Raw genomic sequence first — 18,676 nt, 5'->3', positions numbered from 1 at the left:
AGGGCAGCAAGCTATGAGGGGGAGTGGGCGAGGGGAGCTACAGGAGGGCGGTAGCAAGCTACTGGTGTACGCATTTTGTGCAGGGCTACTAGTGTCAAATGATGCCTTGAGTAAAACCAGAGCTGAAAATTGATCACTGGATTTAGTGACTGATAACCTTAAAAGATTAAGTACATGATAGTGAATAGGAGAGAATGGGAGGAGAGGTACAGTTAATAGTGAAGACAGCCAACTCTTTTGAGAGGTTTTGCTGTAAACAGAAGCAAAAATCTGGGCAGTGGCTGGTGGGATAAGATTATGATGTTTTTAAGACTGGAGAAATAAGAGTATTTTTTGTATGAAAGGAACAATGTCAGAGATAATATTAGTTGCACTTAAGGTAAGGATGTGCACAATGATTTAGTCATAAGAATATTCAGTCATTTGTAATTAAAAAACACTAAAATAACCTAAATGTCTAATAATAGAACACTGTTCAGTATATTATTTTCTAAATAGTGTTTAACCACTAAAAACAAATACATATTTGACATTGTTAAAGATGTTCATTTTATTTTAAACAAAAAAGTAGGTTAAAATAGCATAAATCATATAAAACCACTAAAATAGAAAAAACAAACAACATGAAAAGATCTGAAGCGATACATACTAAAGTATTAATGGTATTTATATCTGGGTAGAAAAGATATGGATACTCTTTATGTTCTTTTTGCTTATCTATGTTTTCTAATTCCCTACAAACTATAATCCCTATACAATAAAACTATTTTCAATAAGAAAGTTTATAATGAACATCTAAGTAGTATTAAACACATTAGAAGGGTCCAAAAAGAAAAAATTCTCTAAGTTAACTAATTTGTAAAGATCACTAGCAAACAATCCAAAGGTAGGACAAAAACTTGCAAGTGATAAAGATGAAAGGAAATAATAAAGAAATGAAATTAAGAAGACAAACCATTTACTCATGCAGTTCAACTACACAAATTGGCAAGGAAAAAACAATTCAGAGGTCTATAGAAGAGGAAGAATTAAAGTGAAGATTATACATGATATAGAGCAGTGGTTCCCAACGGTTTTTTTGCCATGATGCACCTAAGCAACTCTAAAATCCTGAGGCCCCCCCGCTGTGATATATAATTCTTATTATTTAAAAAGTGAATTCCTATTCACGTGGTGGGAGTCTAAAAGGCCAATAACTTGGTCTAAACAAGCTTACAGAGAACATGGCATCCATGAAAGAGAAAAATAAAAGAACAGCTGAAGTACTGAGGAAGAAATCACTAAGAAATTGGTAAAAAAAAGAACAATAATATGAAATGATATGAAAAAATAGCAAATAAAGCTTCAAAACATATAATAGAGAACTGACATGCATAAATATGTCACAATATATATTAATATACTGTACAAGAGGCCCCTAGAACCATAAGAAATGCAAAAAATTCACTGTTAACTCATTCTCAAATTGCCCCACTTAAAAATCAAATTGCCCCCCTGTGGGGCATGTGCCCCACACTGGGAACCACTGAGATAGAAGAATGTGTAGAAACAAGATTTCTTATGAGTTGAGAGGGAATGAATTCTACAACTAGGTTAGTTTTAAAGGAGAGGTATCTTTACTCTGAAGTAAGATGACAGGTAGGAAAATAATTATATTGTAATGAAGAATTTGCAGCAAGGAAGCTCACAATGGCTTGTCACAGTCTCCTAAAAATTAGAATGAGATACTTTTTTAAAGTAAAGGAATGGGACAGGTAATCAGGGGATAAAGGAGAGTAATAGTTTAACAAAATTAGTATAAATGGAATACTTACGCAAAGGATTTTGTCCTTCACTTGCATAATACTCATACATGCCACTTTTAACCAGCGTGTCATAGTGAGGTAGGAATTCAATTCTTTCTTTTGTAGCCGTTAGTAGTAACTGGTCGACTGACTGTAGCAGGTATAGAGTAACTCCATCTTTAACAGTTTCATCTGTAATCAAAAGGTAGTATCTTAAGTGCAAAGCTACAATCAGAAACACATGAATTTATAATTTTAAAAATGCAAACTGTATCTATTCTATGAAGTATCTTTAAAGATGATACAGGCAAACCCCCAAACAATGGCACAATCTATAAATTCAGTTGTGTTTTGTTAAGAATATCAGTTAAATAGGCCCAAATACTTCCATGCATCTGAAACCCTCAATTTAGTAACTTAAATTATCACAGGAAATCAGATGACGAACTACATTTCAGTGTTATCAACATGAAAGGAGAAGAGTGCTTAAATTCAAAAGGAAATCAGGCATGAAAACCTGGCAGGTCTTGCCCAACAAGTGTGGCTCAGTGGTTGAGCGATAATCTATGAACCAGGAGGTTATGGTTCAATTCCTGGTCAGGACACGTGCTCGGTCCCAGTGTGGGGCATGATTGATGATTCTCTCTCATCCTTGATGCGTCTTTCTCTCTCTCCCTCTTCCTTCCTCTCTAGAAACAATAAAAATATATTAAAAAACAAACAAAAAGGCTGGCAGGTCTTAGAATTCAATTGGGTAAAAAAAGATAATGGAAGAACCCAATCCAATTAGGAGAATTAGCTTCTTAAGGGCCCACATGGAAGGCCTGTGGCTAGCTGTTGGGCAAGGTCTCATCTTCTGTAGCCATAAATGATATCAACTATTTTTCTATTACCTTGCTTGAAAAATATGACGTCTGTATAAACTGTGAACTTATAGACAGTTTCCTCCCCACACCAACAAAGTAACCAAAATCATCAACAGTTTTTTGATGCTCATCTATGTAATCAAATAGCTATGTTCTACAATATACTAGAGCAGCAGTCGCCAACCTTTTGGATCTAACAGACCACCAGTGGTCCGAGGACCACCGGATGGCAACTGCTGTACTATAGCATATTAAACATAAAAGCATAAACTTAACATTGCTTACCAAAATTATCACTGGTAATTTCTTTCCTACTTGTTGTTGTAATAACAAATTTTTCCTCAGGTGAAATGCCAAGTGTCTATCCAAAATAACATAAATAAAATGAATTATTACACAAAGGAAATAAATGCACCAATGAAGTTTTTAAAAATATGAAAATGCTAATAGTATATAATCTTGTGACAATTACTACATTTGTCTGTCATATTTTAAAATTTTGCCTTTTCATAATTAAGCACAAATCTATCTATAAATTATTTGCTTAACAAGGTTGTTTTTTCTGTTATTATATGCCAGCTAGGACGACAAGTGAATAATTGGGACATTTTAGAAAGGTTTCAACATCAGCAGACTCTTCCCAGACAAAAGACATTACTCTGAGTCAATATATAAGTAAACTTATTAACAAAACACATGTTCACTACATTAAATATTTAAATAGGTAAAATAAAAGTACTAGAAGAAAATAGAGGTTAACATTTTATTTTATAACACTGAGGAAAAGATAGCCATGCTATGCAGGTTACCTGTATTAAAGACTCACTAAATCTATTATAACACTTCCCAAAAGAATAACTCTAAAATTTTAAGACAAATTATAAATTGGGGGATTAGGGGATTGGTTACAAGAAGAGACAGAGTTAGCATCCTTAGCAGAAAAAAAAAAGGAAAAAAAAGCTTTCATAAATCAAGATGAAAATCAACAGAGAAAAAAAGTGAAAAAACATGAATACAAGAACTCACGAATATACAGCCAATGAACACATAAAAAACTAAAATTTCATGACAAAACAAAAAATGGGAATTAGAAAAGTGAGTTAATGGTTTCATTAAAATTTTACATATCTTTAAAATGAAAATAAAAAAGGTTCTTTATAAAATTAAACACCACCACAATGTACAAATAGAGAAAAGGCTGATTTCTGTTTCAGGTAATGATGGACTAGTTAATGTAGACCAACCTTACTATAGAAAACTACTAAAAAGTTCTGAACTAATTAATACTCAAGAATTTAAAAACCCTTAGTCCAGCGGTTCTCAACCTGTGGGTCGCGACCCTTTTGGGGGTCGAACGACCCTTTCACACGGGTCGCCTAAGACCACTGGAAAACATATATATAATTACATATTGTTTTTGTGATTAATCACTATGCTTTAATTATGTTCAGTTTGTAACAATGAAAATACATACTGCATATCAGATATTTACATTACAATTCATAACAGTAGCAAAATTACAGTTATGAAGTAGCAACGAAAATAATTTTATGGTTGGGGGTCACCAAAACATGCGGAACTGTATTAAAGGATAAATTACACCATAAAAGAGCAGACCAACCCAGAATGTGAAATACTATTTTTAAAAAAACTACTTGATTTCTTCAACAGATCAATGTCAGGAAAAACTAAAAAGAGACTGGGGGAAGAGTTTTGTTCAAATATTTTAAATTGTAGAAGATTAAGAACAAAAAACCAAGTTCAATATGTGGACCCATTGGGATCCTGAATTAAAAAAGTCAATATTAAAAAGGCACTATTGAGACAATGAGAGAAATCAATATAAGACTAAGCTATCAGATAATATTAAAAATGTTAATTTTGATGATGTGGTAATAGAAATGCCAGCTGAAGTACATAGGAATAAAGTGAACTAAGACCTGGAATGTGATACAAAAGACAAAAATGATTCTAGTGTGGTAAATACTTGGTAACTTTAATATGAGTGATGAGTATACTTAGGTTCATTTTATTTCATTTTCATTTCTACTAGAGGCCCAGTGCACAAAATTCGTGGGGGGGGTCCCCTCAGCCTGGCCTGTGCCCTCTGTCAGTCCGGGACCCCTCGGCAGACATCCCTCTTGCAGTCTGGGACCCCTTGCTCCTTACTACCTGCCTGCTCGCTGTTCCTTATTAATCGGCTTTCTGCTACTTAGCGCTGCCACGGAGGCCCGGAGAGGCTCCTGCCACTGCTGCTGCGCTCACCAGCCACGAGCCCAGCTTATGGCTGAGCAGCGCTCCCCCTGTGGGAACACACTGACCACCAGGGGGCAGCTCCTACGTTGAGCATGTGCCCCCTGGTGATCAGTGCACATCATAGCAACTGGTTGTCTGCTGGGGTTCAACCCCAGCAGGTCCAGGGGTTCCCAAAGGTGTAGACGAAGTCGGCGAAGAAGGAATGACATGGAGACAGCATTCAGTTGATCAGCAGCCTAGCCAGGATCTCTAGCCAGGATCTCCAGCCAAGTTCTGTTCAGGATCTCCAGCGAAGTTCGGTTCAGGATCTCCAGCAAAGTTCTGGTCAGGATCTACAGCTAAGTTCTGGTCAGGATCTCCGGCAAAGTTCTGTTCAGGATCTCCAGCCAGGTTCTGTGTCCATGTTCTCTTGCTAGGTTCTCCAGCCAGGTTCTGTCCAGGTTCTCCAGCCAGGTTCAGTCACCAGGTTCTAGTCAGGTTCTCTTGCCATGTTCTATCCAGGTTCTGTAGCCAGGTTCTGACTCTAAGATCTTCAGCCAGGTTCTCTCACTAGGTTCTGTCTCTAGGTTCTGTTGCCAGTTTCTGTTCAGGGTCTTTTGCCATGTTCTCTCCAGCGAAGTTCTTCTGTCTCTAGGTTCTGTGTAGGTTCTGTGTCTAGGTTCTGTTTCTAGGTTCTGTGTCCTGTTGTCTTGTTACATCTGTATTTATACCAGTTGATTCCAATCCTATCAATCTCTATTCCAAAGGTTAGGGCGTTTCTTATCTCCATTCCAAGGAGTAAAGATTATGTGGCTTGAGCATGATTGTTCATAGTTAAAGTGATTAATTACCCGCCTGGCACTTAGTTAAGGGGTTTTATTCCCTCCCTAACTTCAGGGGAAAATCCCTACCTGGGAAAACAACCTTTCTCAGAGAGGTGACCTTGGTTAAAACACATAGTGCCAAGAAGGTGAGCAAACATATTAAGAACAGTATGCCACATATGCCAGGTCCCTTGAAACAGCAAGGATGGACCGGCTCCCGGCAGTTGTCCTGATCGTTCTGCCATAACGGTGACTTAGGCTTTTATTATATAGACTAGAGGCCTGATGCACAAAGATTTGTGCAAGAATGGGCCTTCCTTCCCCTGGCTGCCAGCACTACCTTCGCTCCGGCCCAGGGCCACCTTTCTGCCTTTCCATGCTGCCCAGAGGCCCAGAGTGGCTGGCGTGGTGCAGAACACCTGCGTCATAGCCATGGCAACGACACAAACGCCACAACCCACTCGGCGCCTGCATATGCAAATTAACCCACCATCTTTGTTGGGTTAATTTGCATACTCATGCCTGATTGGCTGGTGGGCATCACATAGGTACAATTTGCATCTTTGTCTTTTATTAGTGTAGATATATCTCTTTACATTATTTTTTTATTCCAGATATATCCTTCTCCATATTTTTTTTTTATCTAAAACCTATCTTATCAGGTGTAAACTAGTCTTTCATGTATTTGCACTAACCTGGCCTTGATTACAAATATTCTTTCTCTCCCTTTCTCTGTATGAAAACAGGATAGTATGTTCTATTTGGGTGAGACTTTTAGTTAGGCTTTCTCACTTTTATTTTTTTTTAAATCCTCACCTGAGGATATTTTTTCCATTGATTTTTTTTTTTTTTTTTTTTTTTAGAGAGAGTGGAGGGGAGGGAAGAAGGGATGGAAAGAGAAAGAGAAAGAGAAAGAGAAAGAGAAAGAGAAAGAGAGAGAGAAACATTGATGTGAGACATATCCATTGGTTGCCTCTCACAAGTGCCCAAACTGGGGCAGGGATCAAGCCTGCAAACAAGGTACCTGCCCTTGACCAGCAATCGAACCTATGACCCTTCAGTCCATGGGCCGACACTCTAACCACAGAGCAAAACTGGCCAGGGCAATCACATCTTTTTCTGGATTAACTGTTAAAGTATACGAATCTACCTTTAATGAGTAGTATAGAGTACATGCCTTCCATGTCTTTAGGTCAGCTTCAAACTACCTGCTGCCCAACTTTTCCCCAAAGCTAATTTTAAGAAATATTTATGAGGAGCTAACTTGCAGTCCATAGAATCTTCAAATACTTTAAATTTCACCCATGGATTAAGTCAGTCAGAAACTATATAGTTCAATGCATTGCTCTGAAACTGCAAACTAGCCTTTAAGATTGTGCTATGGCTTTATATTTAGCTAGTGACCCAGTGCACCGATTCATGCACACTGAAAGGAAATTAATTAGAAAGTGGTCAGTGGGGCAGGACTGGGTGAGACAGGCTGGACACACCCTAGAACCAACCTTCTGCGATCCCTCTCTGGCCTCTGGGGTGGCACCGTGGCTCAAAAGGCGTCTGCGGAGCCAGGTCCCTCCAGCAGGTGGGGTCCCTTGGCCTGGCCTGTGGGGATGGGGCCAAAACCAGCTTTCCAACATCCCACAAGGGGTCCTGGAGTGCGAGAGGGCACTCTGCAAAGTTGCTGCTGTACAGGGTGTGGAACGCAAACGCAAATGTGCAATAAACCAAATTTGGGGCTGACAGTGCCCCAGTAACAACATAACACACAGCCGATGGTGGAATTGCGCAGCCCCACGAGGAATTGGGCTCCCTCCTCTCTGGTTTTGGGGTGCATCACCTGAGAACTGCAGCTTAGCAGCTCCTGAGTTGAGCGTCTGCCCCCGGGTGGTCAGTGCGCATCACAGCGACCAGTTGGACGGAGGGACACTTAGCATATTAGTAGCCTTTTATGAAAATCGTGCACTCAGGGGGGTGCCTCAGCCTGGCCTGCACCCTCTCGCAGTCCAGGAATCCTCGGGGGATGTCCAACTGACACAGAGACGGGAGAGGCACCCACCACTGCCGCTGTGCTCGCCAGTGGTGAGCACGGCTTCTGACTGAGTGGCGCTCCCCCTGTGGGAGCACACTGACCACTAGAGGACAGCTCCTGTGTTGAGCGTTTGCCCCCTGGTGGTCAGTGCACATCATAGCGACCAGTTGTTCTGCCATTCAATTTGCATATTAGCTTTTTATTAAGCAGAGGGAGGCCCCGCCCACCCGACCAGGGCTCCACAATCAATCACCGTGCAAAGGGTGGCCTGTGACTCCCTCTTTGGGGCAATCAATCGCAGAGCCCCGCCATCAATCTCCCTGCAGAGGGTGGGCTGGGCCTCCCTCTGTGGGGAGATCATGGGGCGATGGCGAGGCCCCCCAACCAATTGCATTGCACCTGCCTTGGCTGGCCTGCTGCTAGTGTGTGTCATGGTGTGGTCGTCCGGACAGTCATTCCCTGTTCAGTCATTCGGTCGGTTTGCATATTACACTTTATTATTATAGATGGCTTTGTCCCTGACCAAACTCATACAAATCCCTGATCATCCACAGACCAGGAACACTTACTACACTTGAGTAATCTACCAAAATTTTGGTGGTAACTGGTTAAAGCAGTTTGTACTACCCTAAATAACACACAACCTACCTTGCACTAAAGGATAAGATAAGAAGCAGCCTTTCCTATCTGTAAGGATGTTGTCCATTTTATCACGCAGGATTTGTGAGGAATCTAGGGAGAAATTTTACTCAAATTAAAGCTTTGCTACCCTAGCAGTGGGAATGTTTCTTTTTCTGGATAGTACGAATTTTCTATCATTTATCTTTCCTTCATCGTTTTGACCTCTAAGAAATTCAAAGCTGATTTCATAGCTCAGCATTAGTGTAATATATTATCAAATGAACATGCATTTATTAACCCTCCTCATTACTATTCTACTCTTTTCTACATCTATCTTCTTTTACTATTTTTCTTTTCATCTTATGGCGTTTTTAACATAATGTACCCTATGTTCAAAGTTTTTGATGGAAATAAGAGATTGATTCATTAACTAAAAAGCTATAAACTATTAGGTAAGGCTCCTGTCCTCAAGGAGCATACAATATAAAAGAAAAGTACTATGGTATGTATAGTGAGTGCCACAGTAGGGTAACAAGGTATAGTAGGCAGGAGAGGAGGGTTTACATACATGGGATTTAATGTCTGGACATATTTAAGAACTACCCAAATGAGTCATTTTCTAATCTTAGATTCTGAAAGACCACAAAGGCTCAGGTGAGTCGATAGCTGCTTACCACAAGTCTAGGGGCTTCTTACAGACCTACTCTTTCCTCATTTTCCCTCTTGATTGCTCCCTTTTCCACAAGATGAGTTTTCCCCCAAATAATAATTTAGGATCCACAATACTTTCTAGCACTGCAAAGTTACTGATTTGAGTTTTAATGAAAAATTTTAATTTAGTACACTATTTTGCCTCCCCTCCTAACAAAGAAACTGAAAGCTTTAGTTGATAGCGTGGGCATTGTTGAGGTCTAAACACAAAAACAAAGAAAAAAATACTACAAGCTTTAGAATAAAACATATCTAGATTCCAATCCCAGTTTCACTGCTTATCCTATGTAATAATAGACAAACATGGTAATTGACCGTACCTTTGCTATGCCTCCCATTGGCTAATCAGCAAGATATGCAAATTAACTGCCAACAAAGATGGCGATTAATTTGCATACGTAGGCGTGAAGTGGTGGAGCAAAGACTGAAGGCGACTCCGGCCGGAGCAGCAAAGGCTTGAAGGTGGCTCCAGCCACAGCAGCAAAGGCTTGAAGGCGGCTCCGGCCACAGCAGCTAAGATTGAAGGCGGCTCTGGCCAGAGCAAAGACCTGGGTCCCGGGTGCTAGAGGAAAACCGGTGCCAGCAGCCAGGGAAGGGAAGGTCTATTGCACGAATCTTTTCGTGCAACAGGCTTCTAGTCCTATATAATAAAAGACTGATATGCAAATCGATGAAACGGCAGAATGACTGGTCGCTACAACACGCACTGACCACCAGGGGGCAGACACTCAATGCAGAAGCTGTCCCCTGGTGTTCAGTGGCGGTGGGATCGCCGCCCAGCCAGAAGCCGGGATAACTTCGAGCACAGCAGCGGTGGCAGGAGCAGCATTAAGGATGTCCAACTGCCGGCTTAGGCCTGTGGGCCTATGCCATCTGTCAGACAACCCCTGAGGACTCCCGGACTGTGAGAGGGCGCAAGCCAGGCTGAGGGACAACCCCCCCCCCCCCGAGTGCACAAATTTCGTGCACCGGGCCTCTAGTTATTTATATAAACCTTGCACTTTAATTCAGTAATTTATTTCAGTGTCTTGTGTTTTTTGTATGTAATGGACATAACATTATGAGATTAGTTGGCATAATCTAATGATGCTTTAAAAAGTAAATTCTCAAAAATAAAAAAGTAAAGCTTGACGATGGCTGCCGACAGGAAGGCAGACTGCAAGATAGTGTATGAGTGAGAGAACGAAAGGAGAGTGTGTGGAATACGGAGAATGTAAATTTGTGGGTGAGTGATAGCTATACTCCAGGGGACTGATGGAGACTGTCAGGCTGGGCTCCCCTGACCAGGCAGCCTCCACTGCTGCTGAAATCTCTCCCGGAGCGGCTGGCTCTGCTGCGGAGACCACGCCATCTTGAAGGGAAGAGTAGCTGTTATCGGAAGCATATACATCCTGGGACCCTGCAACCACCACCCACGGACCAGCTACAAACCCAGGAACACCGGATCTCAAGCAGCACAAATACGTGGACTCAGACAAGCCCTGCTCCTCCTCATGGAAAGGTCAGATTTCGCCTAGGGAAAGGTGAGGTCTGCAATCCAGGTTGGAGAAACGCGCACAGGGAAGCCTGCACCCCACAAAGTCCATGGCCGTTGGGGCCAGCGTGATCCGCAAGTGTGGAAGGGGATCTGCAGGGCTGCTGGCAGAAGGGAACTCTAAAAATCAGCCCATAGCTGCTCTGGGCACAAAAAGACAGTGTCGGATTTTACCAGTGTGCCGGGAGCTTAGTGCCAGGGGAAAAAGGACGTGCGGAAGAGACGTTTGGAGAATTGCACACAGTGCTGGACGGTAAAGGTTGCGAGCTCATGCACTTACTCTGGCTCTTTTTTTCTCTTTAAATCCTTGATTTTGATTACTAAACCAAATACATAGGATCACCCAATTGGGGACACTCTCAGAGACTGCAGGGAAAAGTTCTTTTTGTGGAACCTGGGGATCAGAGCAGGGAGAAAAGATCAGGGAACTAGCTCTGGGGCACTCGATTCTCCCAAACCAGTATTAAGTGCGACAGGGAAAACAAAACCTAAATACTGGCTAGAGAGGACTTATAGCCCTGGAGGTCAATCCAGAAACACTGCCACCCAGGGGCTGAATCACAAATTGACTCTTCTGTAAACACAAATAAAGGCAGTCTGGGAAACAAAGAAATATTGCCTGCTTTAAAATCAGGACTGTGGTTTACAACACGGAGGAGCAGTGTATCGCAGGGAACTTCAATACTATCCTGACTACCTGACAGGAAAAAGGCATGCTAAACAGAAGAGTAGAGGAAGTAAGTGACCTTCACTACTGTACATTTTTATTTTTTCACCTTTTACTTAAGCAACTAATGTTTTCCTTTTTCTCACTTGATTTTACCCTTTTAATTATTATATTTTTACTTTTAATTAGTATTATTACTACTATTTTAAACTTTTTAAAAAAAGCTTCATTTTATTTTCTCTTTATTTTGTTTTGGGATTAATGTTCTACATTCTATTTTCATTTTTCCTTTAGCATCATTTTACTCTATCTCAACTTTACCTTTATGCCAACACTCCACCCCCCACTTTTCCCCTTTTGATGTTCTGTTCTCTTACCCTATTCTTGCATTAGATTTTCCCTATTCCTTCTTTTTACCACCTGTTAAAAATTCATCCTACTTATAAATCTAATTTCCGATTCCCTGCTCCAAGTCCATACACACCTCACTCTTCGCCTTCTTCACTATCAAAATTTTTTTCTCTTCTCTTTTTTGTTTTGTTTTTTATGTTATTGTTATTTTTGTTTTGTTTTTTTGTACTGTATTTTTGTTTTATTTTTTTTTGTTTTGCCTTGCTTTCTCTCTGTCCTATTGTTCTTGTTTGCTTGATTTTTTATTAGTTTTTTGTGTTTTTCTGCTTGCCTGTTTGTGAGATTGTTTCCCTTTTTATTGTTTTGTTTCTGTTTTGTTTTGATCTTTATTTTTTCCTTCTGTTTTTTCTCTCCTCGCTTGTTATTAGTTGTTGTTTGTAGTTTGCATTCATCTCTGGGTGTTTGTTGTTTGCCTTATTTGGGATTAGTTGTTGTTCTACTGGAGTTTTCTCCCCATATCAATAGTTTTTCCCCCCTTCTTTTTTATTCTCTTTCTTCTCTCGCTTACTTTTTTTCCTTTTCTCAATATCATTTTTGCACTTTTTTTTTCTTTTCTTATCCCCTACTTCTTTATTCCCAGGTCGTCACCTTTATTTGGGTTTATTAGTATCGTGAATACATTTGTGTTCAGTGCCTTGTGCATTATGCCTTGTTGTGTTGTATTTTATGCCTTTAAATCAACGCAGGAGAGAAAGAGCTACATAACCAGACACTGGGAGAAGAGAGATAATGGGGAGACAAAGAAACAGCCCACAAACGAAATAAAGGAGGCATCACCAGAAAAGGAAGAAAACAAAAAGGAAGCAAGCAATATGTCAGAGAAAGAATTCAGAGAAATGATCATAAAGTGGCTGAAAAGAATGGAAGACAAATTCAACAATATGTGTAAGAACCAAGAGGAAATGAAAAATGACATTGCTGCTATAAAGAATTCAGTAGAAAGCATCAACAGTAGATTAGAAGGAGCAGAGGACTGCATCAGTGAGCTAGAAGACAAGATAGGAAAAAAATACCCAAGCAGAGCAGGATCTAGGAAAAAAACTTAAAAAACAGGAGGAGAGCCTAAGGGAACTTTGGGACTACACGAAACGAAGCAACATCCACATAACAGAGGTGCCAGAAGGAGAGGAAACCGAGCAAGGAATAGAAAACCTGTTTGAAGAAATAATGACAGAAAACTTCCCTGATACAGGGAAGAAAAAACTCATACAAATCCAAGAAGCTGACAGAGTCCCAAACAAAATGAACCCCAAAAGACCGACACCAAGGTACATTATAATTAAATTGGCAAACAAACACCAATGACAAAATAAGGATCTTAAAAGTAGCCAGAGAGAGACAAAAAGTTACCTACAAAGGATCCTCCATCAGACTAGCGACTGATTTGTCAACAGAAACACATCAAGCAAGAAGGGAATGGAATGAAATACACAAAGTCATGCGAAGGAAGAGTCTGAATCCAAGAATACTGTACCCAGCAAGGCTATTATTTAAAATTGAGGGTGAAATCAGGAGCTTCACAGACAAAAAAGGACTAAAGGAGTTTATTACCACCAAACCAGCAATGCAAGAAATGCTAAAGGGTCTGCTGTAAAAAGAAGAAATAGGAAAGGAAGAAGGAACACAGGCGTAAAGAATAAAAATGGCGATAAACAAGTACCTATCAATAATAACTTTAAATGTTAATGGATTAAATGCCCCAATCAAAAGAAATAGGGTAGCTGAGTAGACAAAAAAACATGGCCCATATATCTGCTGTCTATAGGAAGCCCACCTCAGAAAAAAAGGGCTCACACAGACTGATGGTGAAGGGATGGAAAAAGTTTTTCAGGAGAATGGAAATGAAAAAAAAGCTGGGGTAGCAATACTTATATCTGACAAATTAGATCTCAAAGTGAAGGACATAACAAGAGATAAGGAAGGCCACTTCATAATACTAAAGGGAGCAATCCAACAAGAAAATATAACTCTGGTAAACACATACACACCCAAAACAGGAGCACCCAAATAGATAAAAACAAAAAACAAAAAAAAACCTCTGGAGGATATCAAGGGAGAGATTGATAGTAATACAGTCATAGTAGGGGACTTTAATACCCCACTATCACCATTGGACAAATCCTCTAAACAAAAAATCAGCAAAGAAACATCAATCCTAAATGACCCACTAGACCAAATGGAATTAACTGACATCTTCAGAACATTTCACCTCAAAGCCATAGAATATACATTCTTCTCAAGTGCACAAAGGTCATTTTCAAAGACAGACTATATATTGAGTCACAGGCAAAGTCTCTTCAAATTCAAGAAGATAGAAATCATATCAAACACCATCTCAGATCACAATGGCATAAAACTAGAAATCAACTACAATAAAAACAATAAAAATAAAATCAAACACCTGGAGGCTAAATAGCATGCTATTAAACAATGACTGGGTTACCAGAGAGATCAAAGAAGAAATAAAAAGCATCATGGCAACAAACGACAATGAAAACACAACAATCCAAAAATCTATGGGACACAGTGAAAGCAGTCTTGAGAGGGAAGTTCATAGCTCTACAGGCCTGCCTCAAAAAACAAGAAACAATGGTAATAAATTATCTAACCCTACAACTCAAAGAGTTAGAAAGAGAGCAACAAGAAAAGCCCAGTGTAAGCAGAAGGAAGGAAATAACAATCAGAGTGGAGATAAACGACATAGAGACAAAAAAAAAAAATACAAAAGATCAACGAAACCAAGAGCTGGTTCTTTGAAAGGATAAACAAGATTGATGAACCTCTAGACAGGCTCACCAAGAAGCAAAGAGAGAGGACCCAAACAAACAAAATCAGAAATGAAGGAGGTGAAATAACACCTCTTTGTATTTTGATCCCACAAAAATACAAACGATTATGAAAACGAAAACGAAATGAAAGAGGTGAAATAACACCTCTTTGTATTTTGATCCCACAAAAATACAAACGATTATGAAAAAAACACTATGAAAAACTCTATTCCAACAAAATTGACAACCTAGATGAAGTGGACATAATCTTAGAAAAATACAAGCTCCCAAAACTCAACCAAGAAGAGTCAAAAAACCTGAATAGGTTGATAACTACCGAAGAAATTGAAACAGCGATCAAAAATCTTCCTGCAAACAAAAGTCCTGGTCCAGATGGCTTTACAGGGGAGTTCTACCAAGCATTCAAAGAACTAAAACCTATCCTCCTCAGACTATAACAAAAAATTCAAGAGGAAGGCACACTTCCAAGCTCTTTCTATGAAGCCAGCATTACCTAATCCCAAAACCAGATAAAGACACCACAAAAAAAGAGAACTACAGGCCAATATCCTTGATGAACATAGTTGCTAAAATCCTCAACAAAATCCTAGCAAATCGGATTCAGCAATACATTAGAAAGATCATACACCATGACCAAGTGGGATTTATTCCAGGGATGCAAGGATGGTTCAATATCCACAAATCAATAAATGTGATACATCACATAAACTGAGAGACAAAAATCACATAATCATATCAATTGATGCAGAAAAAGCATTTGACAAAATCCAATACCCTTTCTTGATAAAAACTCTCAGCAAAGTGGGAACAGAGGGATCACACCTCAACACAATAAAAGCCTTATATGACAAACCTACAGCAAACATCATACTTAATGGGCAAAAACTAAATCCATTTCCCCTAAGAACAGGAACAAGACAAGGATGCCCACTTTCACCACTCCTGTTCGACATAGTACTAGAAGTACTAGCCATAACGATCAGACAATAAGAAAAAAGAAAAGGCATCCAAATTGGAAAAGAAGAAGTAAAACTGTACTTATTTGCAGATGACATGATATTATACATAGAAAACCCCAAAGACTCCATCAAAAAACTACTAGACCTAATAAATGAATTTGACAACGTAGCAGGATACAAAATTAACACCCAGAAATCTATGGCCTTTTTATACACCAATAATGAACTCACAGAAAAAGAAATGAAAAAAAAAATTCCATTTACCATTGCACAAAAAAAATTAAGATACCTAGGAATATACTTAACCAAGGACGTAAAAGACCTGTACTCAGAAAATTACAGGACATTGAAAAAAAGAGACAGAGGAAGACATAAGCAAATGGAAGAACATACCGTGTTCATGGATTGGTAGAATGAACATCATTAAAATGTCCATACTACCTAAAGCAATCTATAGATTCAATGCAATACCTATTAAAATACCAATGGCATATTTCAAAGATCTAGAACAAACTCTCCAAAAATTTATCTGGAATAAAAATAGACCCCGAATAGCCACAGCTATCCTGAGAAAGAACAAAGTTGGAGAGATCATAATACCAGACATCAAACTATATTACCAAGCCACGGTTCTCAAAACTGCCTGGTACTGGCGCAAGAACAGACATATAGACCAATGGAACAGAATAGAGGGCCCAGAAATTGACCCAAGCCTTTATACTCAATTAATATTCGACAAAGGAGGCAAGAGCATACAATGGAGTCAAAACAGCCTCTTTAATAAATGGTGCTGGGAAATTTGGTCAGATACATGCAAAAAAATGAAACCAGATCACCAACTTAAACCATACACAAAAACAAACTCAAATGGCTAAAGGACTTGAATGTAAGATGGGAAATCATAAAAATTCTACAAGACTCCATAGGCAGCAAAATTGCAGACATATGTCGTAGCAATATCTTTACAGACACAGATCCTAGGGCAAGAGAGACTAAGGAGAAAATAAACAAATGGGATTACATCAAAATAAAAAGCTTCTGCACAACAAAAGAAACCAACAACAAAACAACAAGAAAGCCCACTGCATGGGAGAACATATTTGCCAATGTTATCTCCGTAAGGGTTTAATCTCCAACATTTATAGGGAACTCATACAACTCAACAAAGGAAAATAAACAATCCAATCAAAAAATGGGCAAGGGACCTAAATAGACTCTTTTCGAAAGAGGACACTCAGAAAGCCAAAAGACACATGAAAACATGCTCAAAGTCACTAAACATTGGAGAGATGCAAATCAAAACAATGAGGTACCACCTCACACCTGTCAGAATGGCTATCATCAACAAATCAACAAATGACAAGTGCTGGAGAGGATGCGGAGAAAAAGGAACCCTCCTTCACTGCTGGTGGGAATGCAGACTAGTGCAGCATTGTGGAAAACAGTATGGTATTTCCTCAAAAATTTTAAAATGGAACTGCCATTTGACCCAGTAATACCACTTCTAGGAATATATCCCAAGAAAACAGAAACATCAATCAGAAAGGATATATGCACCCCATGTTCATAGCAGCACAATTTACAATAGCTAAGATTTGGAAACAGCCTAAATGCCCATCAACAGATGAGTGGATTAGAAAACTATGGTACATCTACACAATGGAATACTACGCTGCTATAAAAAAAGGAATTCTTACCATTTGCAGCAGCATGGATGGAACTGGAGAGCATTATGCTAAGTGAAATAAGCCAGGCAGTGAAAGAAAAACACCACATGATCTCACTCACTCATGGACAATAAAGAACATTATAACCTGATGAATAAAAAGATAGATACAGAGGCAGAGAAGCATTGAACAGACTGTCAAATTACTGTGGAAAGCTGGGGAGTGTTGGGGGCAGGGGGTAGAGGTAAGAGATCAACTCAAGGACTTGTATGCATGCATATAAGCATAACCAATGGACAAAGACACAGGGGGCGGGGTCAATGGGAAAAAAATAGGAGACATATGTACTACTATCTGTAATACTTTAAACAATAAAATTAAAGGAAAAAAGAAACCTGGAGGAGGGAAAAGAGACTTTGCTTGGGGCAATGGGGCACACGGTATCACGTGTACACGATGTTTTATTCAGTTGTACACTTAACCTATATGGTTTTACGAACCACTGTCACTCCAATAAATTCAAATAAATAAATAAATAAATAGATAAAAAAAGAAAAAGCTTTTTTTTTTTTTTCTTACTAGCTTTCCCTCTCACTGCTAATCAAATTTAACCTTTGGTCTAGCAGGAAAAAGTAAGAAGAGGTAAAGAATTAGTAAAAAAACAAAAAAAAAAACTTTTTCTTTATTTTCAACTTAAAATATTGAAGAAATGGAATAAATATATCTATTCTCTATAACAAAGAACTTTATTTGTAGCAGAGTTAGTATAACAGAAAGAATATGGACTTTGGGTTTGAATCCTAATTTAACTCTACTATCCATTTTCCCTAACTTAAGTCACCATCTCCAAAAGTGAGTTTCTACTCTGTAATAAGAAATTAGTAATACTTTTCCTATCAACCAGTTACTCAAACTTCTCTCAGGGGAGAATTTATTTCTAGAGGAAAGGTAAATTAGTACAACCTATGTGAAAAGCAATTTAAAAATATGAATCAAGAACTTTAAAAAATGTTATGAACCCTTGATCCAGGATTTCACTTCTAAGATTCTAAACCAGTGATTTTCAATCGGTGTGCCACAATAATTTTTAAAACATGCAATACCTGGCACTGACCTCTTTTTAGATTATCAAATAAAAGAAAAATGACTACAGCCAACACAATAGCAGTCCGCTGTGAATCAAAATTATACTTTTTTTTGTCAGATCGGCAAAAAACATAATACATTTTTTTGGTGTGCTGAAGAATTTTAGTAATTAGTTTATATGTGCCATGATGAAAATGGTTGAAAAATCACAGTTTTAAATTAAAGAAAGGTGTGAAAGACTATGTATTCAAAGATGTTTATCATAACATTACTTAAAACTTAAAGTAATGTAAATATCGACAAAAGGAGATTTCGTTACGTAAATAGTAATACAAAACAGATCATTTCAAACTTTGATTATGGAGACTTACATTAAAATAGAAAGATAGTGACAACATTAAGTGAAAAAATAAACATGCATTACAGTTATTTTAAGAAATAAGGGTCTAGCCTGGCTGGAGTGGCTCAGTAGCTTGAGCATCCACCTATGAACCAG

The 18,676-nt window shown here is 38.8% G+C and overlaps 1 protein-coding gene across 1 annotated transcript in view; it reads right to left on the bottom strand.

The window, feature by feature from the left end:
• Window positions 1–18,676, bottom strand: part of SMCHD1 (structural maintenance of chromosomes flexible hinge domain containing 1) — a 147,243-nt gene that overhangs the window by 126,213 nt on the left and 2,354 nt on the right. The window contains exons 2-3 of the mRNA XM_081097766.1: window positions 2,936–3,011; window positions 1,815–1,976 (exon numbers count right to left, since the gene is read on the bottom strand). Of these exons, the coding sequence (XP_080953892.1) occupies window positions 1,815–1,976; window positions 2,936–3,011 (238 nt within the window). The remainder of the gene's footprint in view (window positions 1–1,814; window positions 1,977–2,935; window positions 3,012–18,676) is intronic.

The sequence above is a fragment of the Myotis nattereri genome, assembly GCF_964212035.1.
Source record: "Myotis nattereri genome assembly, chromosome: 8".
NCBI lineage: Eukaryota > Metazoa > Chordata > Mammalia > Chiroptera > Vespertilionidae > Myotis > Myotis nattereri.
Note: the sequence above shows the minus strand (reverse complement) of the source record. Positions and strands in the feature narration are given on the sequence as shown.